The sequence below is a fragment of the Bison bison genome, unplaced genomic scaffold (genome assembly GCF_000754665.1).
Source record: "Bison bison bison isolate TAMUID 2011002044 unplaced genomic scaffold, Bison_UMD1.0 scf7180017864280, whole genome shotgun sequence".
NCBI lineage: Eukaryota > Metazoa > Chordata > Mammalia > Artiodactyla > Bovidae > Bison > Bison bison.
The window spans coordinates 3,967,567-3,976,452 of NW_011494852.1; the positions used below are offsets into that span (position 1 = coordinate 3,967,567).

The 8,886-nt window shown below is 54.2% G+C and overlaps 1 protein-coding gene across 2 annotated transcripts in view; it reads left to right on the forward strand.

The window, feature by feature from the left end:
- Nucleotides 1-668: 668 nt before the first annotated feature.
- Nucleotides 669-8,886, forward strand: part of LSR (lipolysis stimulated lipoprotein receptor) — a 15,820-nt gene continuing 7,602 nt past the window's right edge. Inside the window, exons 1-3 of one of the 2 annotated variants that reach the window (XM_010848993.1) lie at nucleotides 669-1,333; nucleotides 2,517-2,861; nucleotides 8,402-8,521. In XM_010848993.1, the coding sequence (XP_010847295.1) occupies nucleotides 1,225-1,333; nucleotides 2,517-2,861; nucleotides 8,402-8,521 (574 nt within the window). In that variant the 5' untranslated portion in view covers nucleotides 669-1,224. The remainder of the gene's footprint in view (nucleotides 1,334-2,516; nucleotides 2,862-8,401; nucleotides 8,522-8,886) is intronic. The other variant, XM_010848995.1, reaches the window with a different exon arrangement.

An 8,886-nucleotide genomic window follows, 5' to 3' on the forward strand; every position in this document is an offset into this window, starting at 1 on the left:
AGGGTCGGGATCCAACTTGGATTTTAAGAAGATCCGTCGAACAAAGCATCCCTGGATACCTAACCTGCCTCTCGGGGAGTCTCTTCAGAAGCTCTTCGTTCCCCAGATGAATTTCCCCTAGCCGCCATCGGGGGGCAACAGAGCCGCGTGAGCGCCTCGCATTCCAGGAGCCTGGCCTCGCCCGCCCCGCCCTCGGCGCAGGTGGCCCAGTCTCTAGGAATCCTTAGGCGGAAACCCGTCCCTAGTCCCATGCCTTCGCTCGGCCCCTTTAAGAGCCATAGTTTCCGGAGGCCTGACCCTGGGGCGGTAGACTCCCGGAGGCCAAACCAAGAGTTAGGAATGGGGGGGTGTAGAGGCGGAGAAAACTTCCAAAGTAGAATTCCAACTTTTCCTGGGCTCGATTCCCCTTGGGAGTTCCCTAAAGGCGGCAGACTTCCTTTCCGAGAATTTGGCTCGGTTGTTCATATCACCTAAGTGGAAGGCGCGCGAGGGCTGCGGCGCCTCCGTCCCCTGTGACGGGAGGACCCCCAGGGCTAGTGGCAAAGTCAAGCGCGGCAACTAACAGGCCTCTTCCAGCCCAAAGCTCGCTCAGATTCGCCCCTCCCCGTGGTGTGTACCTAGGCGGGTCCATCGCCAGCCGAGGAGAGGGGTGTGGGAAGAGAGGGAACAGGTGCGCGGCGCGCCCCGCCTCTCTCAACAGGTGAATCAACGCCGTTGAGTCTCTGTTCTCGTGATTCACACTCTGCCCGGCATGACCGAAGCAGGAGAGGGCCGGACCGCGATCCCTGGTCTTCAACCGCCCTCCCGGCGGGCTGGTCACTTGGTTCCAACCCTCTGGGCAGGAGCGCACCTGGGTCAGCCCACTTCCGGGGAGGGAGGTGGAGGAGCCCCTCCCCGCCGCCCACCCCCTAGCCCTGCCCTCAGCTCTCACCCTGTGTACCTGGGCCGATCCATTCCCCGGAGCCACGGGGGGTGGAGTGGCTCGCAGAGCCACAGTGGGACAAGCAAGTTTCTCCCTGAAAGCTGGACGCGTGCTCTTCATCAACTATGTTTCCTCTAGTTAAAAATCCTAGAATAGGGTAGGGTGGGCTTGGAATAGAGACAAGGAGCGGAAGCGGGAAGGGGAGGAGCAGGCACCCCTCCCAGTCTTGGTGGGGGCCGCGCCCCCTACCCTCCCGGTACCTGGGAGGGGACGTGCGGGCGCGACGCGCCCAGACAGCCGCGATGGCGCCTTTGGCCCGTCCGTTCTCCGGGGGACTGGAGTCCTGCCCGGGTACCCTGAGCTGGGGCGCGGTGGTCTTCGTGTGGCTTTTTCTGAGCACCTCGTGCACAGGTACGGAGCGCGGGGTCCCTGGTGCTGCAGGACGCTGGGAGGGCACTATAGAAGGGCGATGCCTGGAGTTCCAGCGCCTGGGAGGCAGGAGAACTGGGGGAGGGGGAGCGCAGAGACTAAGACCTCCTGATCCCCAAGGTCTCCGGAGATCCCTGTGTGCCAGAGGGAGAAGAATTCTCTGTTAGTGCCTGAGAGCGCTCCTCCGCCCTTGTTCAGAGATAACAGGAAGTGAAACTCCCGGGACAGCGAACCCGGGAGCCGCAGGGAGAATGGGACTCTTTGTGGGGTGGGGGTGAAGGACCACCCGATCACTGACAAAGGCGGGGATGAGGACTCGGTAGCAGGTCGAGATTTCTGAGTCTTGGGGTAACAGGAAGAAGGCACCTGAGGGCTGGATCGGACGATTCCTAGGGGGTGAGATCAAGAAGCAGCGCCCAGGCGTCGGGTGGGTGCGGTATTGAAAATTCCCCACCCCCTAACCCAGTCATGTCGTAAGAATATCTGCGTAAGAGTCTGGTGAAACGGACTTATGAACTAACTTGGAAACCATCTTCTGCTGGATCTGATGTTTGTGGGCAGGGGGTTTCAGGGGGACTTTATCTTTCAGCAAGCAGTTTTGGCATATTCATTTGAGATGGCTTTGGGTAGGGCAAGGTGAAAGGCTGGTGGTGACATAACTGGGAGTTTAGCTACTATATGGAGAAGCAATCCAAACAACTCCAGAATCACCCTCCCCTCCGCCCCCCCCCCCAAATTCACAAACCCGGAGTAACTTGGAACACTTGGTTGTTTTGTAAAGGGGGCTCGAGCACTGTGGGCTTTGGGGGGGCCATTTGGGCTTGTCTGTACAGGCCACAGACCCTTTCCATGAGAGGGTGGCCAAGGGAAGAGGGGACTGGAAGCTGCACTCTGCAGAGGCTGCACTCTGGTTAGAGGAATGGACAGGATGTTCCAAGGAATCTGGCTGTGTGACCTTGCAGTGGCCACTTCAACCCCCTGGGTCTCTTAAATGGGCATGATTATCAGAGCTGCCTTGAGGATTAAGGAACAATGTGTGCCAGGCACTCTCTAAAACCGTACACTTGTAAATGTCAGTGATGTGACAAGTAATGTGGCTTCTTCCCACTGAAGTACTTCCTTGCACTCACAGCAGTCCCTCTGCTGACTCTCTTCTTGTCCTCAGCCCCCACCAGCGCCATCCAGGTGACTGTGTCAGACCCCTACCACGTGGTGATCCTATTCCAACCCGTGACCCTGCCCTGCACCTACCAGTTGACCACGACCCCCACGGCGCCCATCGTGATCTGGAAGTACAAGTCTTTCTGCCGGGACCGCATCGCTGATGCCTTCTCTCCTGCCAGTGTTGATAACCAGCTCAACGCCCAGCTGGCGGCTGGTAACCCAGGCTACAACCCCTATGTGGAGTGCCAGGACAGCGCACGCACCGTCAGGGTTGTGGCCACCAAGCAGGGCAATGCCGTGACCCTGGGAGACTACTATCAGGGCCGAAGGATCACCATCACAGGAAGTATGTGGGCAGGGGATTGGATGGGGTGGGCTTGAGTTTTGGTGTTGGCTCCCTCTTAGAAGTTCATCAGCATAGGTGTCTGAAAGCACTGGCCAAGGGATGAATTCTTCCTTCTACCCATCCATCCATCCCTTTATCTAACAGCAAAGATTTACCAAGCACCTAACGTATACCAGGCACCACTTGAGGCCCTGGAAATACAGCAGTAAACAAAATTATCAAATGCCTTCCCTCCTGGAGCTTGAATTCCAGTGAGACAGACAAATAAGGCAAACACAAGCCTGACAGGCTATGGTTCATGGTGTCACAAAAGAGTCAGACACGACTTAGCAACTAAACAACAATAATAAACATATACTTTCAAGTGCTTAAAGGTAAAGAAAAGTGGGTAATGGAGAGAGAGGCAGGGGTTCTGTAATAATACTTGTAATATCAGCAACAATAAGTAAAATTTATACAAGTAACAGGGGCTTGCCTGGTGGCTCAGTGGTAAAGAATCCACCTGCAATGCAGGAGCTACAGCAGACATGGGTTCGATCTCTGGCTTGGGAAGATCCCCTGGAGGAGGGCATGGCAACCCATTCCAGTATTGCCTGGAGAATCTCATGGACAGAGGAGCCTGGTGGGCTACAGTCCATAGGTCACAAAGAGCAGGACTCGACTTAGCATACATGCATGCGTATAACTAATAACCTATAAAAGGCCTCCTGTGTGCTAGGCTCTAATCCAGGTTGATGTGAATTAGCTCACTTAGATGATAATAATGGAGTAAGTAGCTTCTGTTACTGTCACTTTACAAAGACCCAGAGAGTTAAAGTGACTTGCACAGGGTTACATAGCTAGTGGGATTATAAGTCAGCCCTTTGGAGCCTAGTCTCCAAGCTAGTAACCCCTCTGCTTACCCAGGAAGGTCAGCAAAGAACCCACCTGGAGGAGGTGACAGGAGTGAACCGAAGGAGGGATACTAATGGAGAAAGCCTACATCTTGCCAGGTGCTTTATGCCCATTTTACACTCAGGACAACTGAGTCACAGAGAGATCAAATAGTTCATCTTGGTGCACACATAGTAAAGGTCTGGCCCTGAGATTTGAACCTAGCCCTTGTCCTTCAGGGTCATGCTACCTACTCAGAGGAGGTGCCTCTTGGGACCAGGTTAGGGGTGGGGAAGTCGTTCATTCATTGATCCATTCACTTGGCATTTATTGGGCATCATCTAAGCGCCAGAAGCTATGGTAGTTGCTGGGGCTAGAGAGGTGATCAGGACAGATGATCCCTGCCCTCAAGGAGGTGATACTTCCGTGGGATGAAATAGGCAACAAATAAGCAGCAAAAGAGTAAGAGGATTTCAGAGGGTGCTGCCAAGTGCTACAAAGAAACCCCACCTGGGTGATCGGTGATCATGATTCAAGACTGCTGTGAAGATAATTTGAAGAGGAACTGGGACTGGGCCCTAAAGAATCCAGTGGGCAGAGAGGAGGGTGATGGGCAGCAGCGGGCAAGGGATAAAGGATGAGTGTTTTAATCATGGACATGGGGGCAGAGGAGGGAAGGGGTCATCCCTTTGTAGACCCCAGGAGACCAGGCCTCAGAGCACACCCCTTCCCTCTCTGTCTGGACCATGGGCAGGGACCCAGCCTCTCAGTCTTGCTTCGGGGAGGGACTAGCCCTGCTGGCCTTGAATTTCCTTGGGCAGCTGTTCCTGTGGATAAAAGACTTTCAGCGGGGGTTCAGCCTCTATAAGTCCCTACCCCATAATCCAGGGGCTTCTCCAGCCTGGATCAGGTATGACCGGCCAGCACTGTTAGGACAACTCCCGTACTGAGAGTGCCCTTGAAGGCTGGCTGGAATCGTGTCCCCTTTGCTGAGTCCATCATGGGAGTGACCTTCGGGCTCCATCTGGGGCAGATTCTTCCTGCTCCAGAGGCCCACAGGCCCTGGGTTTTCAACCCTGGGCCTGGGTTTGATACAGGCCGTGATTTATAAACATCCATTGTGTGTATGTCCCTTCAGGAAACCCAGTAGCCACGGGAGCTTCCTCCATTTCAGCTTTGAGGATGGAGAAAAGCAGAGCTGCCTCTGCTGTTCCTAGGGTCACCAGCCACCCAAGTTTTAAAAGTGAAAGTCGTCCTGGGCAAGCCAGAGTGGTGTGCCTCAGCTTGGGTGGTTCCACTTCCACTTCCATTGTTCCCCGCTTTGGGTGATGGGGCGCCTGGATCGGGGCCCTATTTCTACCTCTTCAGGCTGCTTGGGAACCATGTGCACCCCCTCTTGGTAGCGCTGGACCTGAGAGCCCTCTGAGATCACGAGGGCCGCCTCTGCGGTGTGCAGATGAGGAACCAGAGGCCCAGGGAGGGGGAGGGAAGCCCAGCTCCTGTGCCCAGCTGGAGACCTGGCATTTTCTCCCTGTATCTAAAACAATTAGAGCAATGCCCAGCCCAGGTGATGTCAGGACCAGACCCAGACTGGGAACAGGGTGCGGCCGGGAGGAAGGAGGTGAACTCAGGCCTTAGAAAGGATCAAAAGAAGCCGGAAAGCCATGTTTTTCGTGAGTTTTGAAAACATCATATAGGCCAAACAAAACGCATTGAGGCCCAGATCCGGCCCACAGGACCAGATTTCAGCTCCCGGCCTAGGAGCTCTTGGAGTGGGCAGGGGCTGCCTTCAGGCCCCACTCCAGCTTTGGGCAGGGCCCTGGTCTAGGGTTCTGGTTTTAGAGAGGTGCGTTCAGAGTCTGATTCAAAGATACGAGTGGAAAAAACGATGGGCTGAGAGGGCGTTATAGAGAATTCAGAGGATTTGGGAGAATGTAGATTAGAGTTTTAGGATGATTCCATGAAAGAATATATACAAAGGTACCTAACACATAGTAAAAAATCAATAACTGGGGGCTGGATGCTTGACCATAAAGGAGAATGTCAGTGCCCAAGGTCACCCTACCTTCCCTTCACTTTAAACTCAGTCGCCACCTCCACGACAGAGGCACTTCCTGTCTGAGTTCGGTACTGCTTATCGCCATCTGAAGCACAATATGTTTAAATTTTTTATTTGTCTCTCTTTCCAGTTAGGAGCTTGAGCCCTGTCTGGGTGGGGATTCCTAGCTGTCCTCTAGAGCAGTGGTTCTCAAACATGTGGGTCTTAGGGTCACTTTACACACTTACTGAGGTCCTCAAAGAACTTTGTTTTTACACCTAGAAAATTGAGAAAAGTTAAAAAAAATTTTTTTAATGATAATAAAGTATGCATGCTGTGCTAAGCCGCTTCACGTGCTATGCTAAGTGTCCGACTCTTTGCAACCCTGTGGACTGTAGCCCGCCAGGCTCTTCTGTCTATGAGATTCTCCAGGCAACACTGGAATGGGTTGCCATGCCCTCCTGCAGGGGATATTCCTGACTCAAGGATGGAACTCATATCTTTTCTGTCTCCTGCATTGGCAGGTGGATTCTTTACCACTCGCGCCACCTGGGAAGCCCTAATAAACTATAGATTAGTCTAAATAACATACTTTTATGAAAAATAACCATATTTCCCAAAACAAAAAAACTTTCATGAAAATGTATGATGTTGCTTTTATATTTCTGCACATCTTACAGTCTGGCTGCATAGAAGCTGGGTTCTCAAAGCAGCTTCTGCATTCAGTATATTGTGATAACACATGCCTGTAACTTGTGGAAAACTCCACACTATACTCATGAGATTAATGAAAAAGGCAAATATCTTACTATTATGGTGAAAATAACTTTGACCTCAGGGACCCCCTGTGAAAAAGTCTGGGCAACCCTAGGCTTCACGGAGCACACTTTTGAGAACTGTTGCTCTCTAGTATGGCAGTACCTCAGATACTGCCTGAAACATCAGATGCATTCAATGCGTCAGATACTGAATGACTGTATCACATGCCTAATTGAGGATAGCCACGTGTCTAGAACACTGAGGAAAGTCAGTGTGAGGAGGAAAGGGGTTCATTTCCCGATACTGACCAGGGCCTGGGGACTCCAGGTTCTGCTCACCTGGAGCCCACCTTACCCTGGGGTGGGCTCATGGCCAATCAGCCCCTAAGCAGGCTGATAGAATTTGGCAGTAGGGCAGGGGAGCTGTGTCAGTGGGGTGGAACCAGCCCTGGGAGGGTCTGAGAACACAGAGCCAGGCCAGAGGACCAGCCGGAGTGCACGCCAAAGCAGGGTGAGCCCAGCACGTGGTGGGGGACAATGAGCAGGCCGGCGTGTCTGGGGTTTGGCGAGTAGAGGAGGACGGTGTAGATGAGGCTGGTGTGGTAACCAGTGGTCAGATGGCTCCAAAGGCCTTGTGGGCCAGGGTAAGGCGTTGGAATGGTGTGCTGTCGTTGTTGTTCAGCCACTAAGTTGTGTCTAACCCTTTTGCCACCCTATGGACTGTAACCCACCAGGCTCCTCTGTCCATGGGATGTCCCAGGCAAGAAATCTGGAGTGGGTTGCCATTTCCTTTGCCAGGGGATCTACCCGACGCAGGGATCGAACCTGTATCTCCTGCACTGGCAGGCGGATTCTTGATTGCTAAGCCACCCGGGAAGCCTTGGAATGGTGTAGGTAGGCACTGAAAGGAGGTTTTACTATGGATGTGAGGTCTTTCCAAAGAAGGAAGAAGGCTCTGGTTCTTTCATTCCTTTGGCAACTGAGTGATGCTCGGGTACTGCAGAGTGCGGCACACACAGTGGCTGCCCTCTGAGCCGTCCTGGGGAAGGGTTGGAGGTTCTTGGGGCAGGTGCTGGGTAGGTCCCTGGGAGCCAGAGCAGCTGGGGAGAAAGGCTGTGAGGATGCTCTGTGAGGATGTCTCTGGCTGGTTCCTATGGTTCCTACCTCCTGTGCACCACAGGCCCAAGGTGAGTTGCCCACCCCGTAGAATGGCTGAGGGATTTAACTAATTAGGGCCTGAGGAGTAGAGAGGAAACCGGATGTGGGGATGTGCAGAAAGACTTTCATTATTGCTGTAATTAACAGGCTCCTTGCCTGGGGCTGTGTCACAGGGGCGTCCCTAGCCCTGGGCCTTGACCTGATAGCTGGATGGAGGAGGGAACTGGTCTAAGTCTCTCCCTCACACCTCCGCCTTCTGCTGGGTGTGTGAGTCTCCTGCTTCCTGGAATCTGACCTGTTTATCTTTGCCTCCTTACCCAGGCCCCAGTCCCTAGGTCTGCCCTAAGCTCCATGGCGGGTCGTGTCAGGGGCCTGACTTTTGTTCTGAGAGGTGGGATGGGGAGGGTAGGGGAGGGGGGATTGTGGGGGGTGTAGAGGCCGTAAGCTGACTAGAGTCAGACCATCCCGGCCCACCACCCCCGTTTTCCCCACAGCTATACAGCTCATCAGTAATTTCAGCAGACTGCTCTTTTCTCCAAGACAGGAAAGATAACAGTCCCACCTCACAGACTGCTTGAAGTTCCCCATGTGAAAGGTTTAGAACAGAGCCTGAGAGGTGTCAGGCCCTCAGGATGAGGGACTGAACTCCCCCCCGCCCCTTCCCCCAGGCGCCCCGCACCCGCTTGGCCCTCACCCGTCTACCCCCCGCACAGATGCTGACCTGACCTTCGACCAGACGGCTTGGGGGGACAGCGGTGTGTACTACTGCTCCGTGGTCTCAGCCCAGGACCTCCAGGGGAACAACGAGGCCTATGCAGAGCTCATCGTCCTGGGTGAGTCTGGGCCCTGAGGGACAGGGTTGGGGATGGGCCTCTCCTGCTACTCCTGTGTGTCCGCCCTCTGCCCTCCTGCTTTCTCTCTGGGCTCTGTTGCCTGCTTTGCTCTCCCCCCACAGCACCACCAGTCACTTGGGCTTATCTGTATCCTCCACCCCAGACAGGGACCCCCTCCCCAACCCCGCAACATTTCAAATAAGCCAGAGCCAAACCAGGAGTGGAGAGGAATGGGGCCTCTACCCCTTCCTGGCCTCAGTCTTTAAGCACAGAAATGGTCAGAGTGGATGGGCATTGAACCAGGAGGGGTGATGGCGTGTGTAACCGAGAAGCTGCTTCATCCTTACCCCGCAACGCGCACCCTC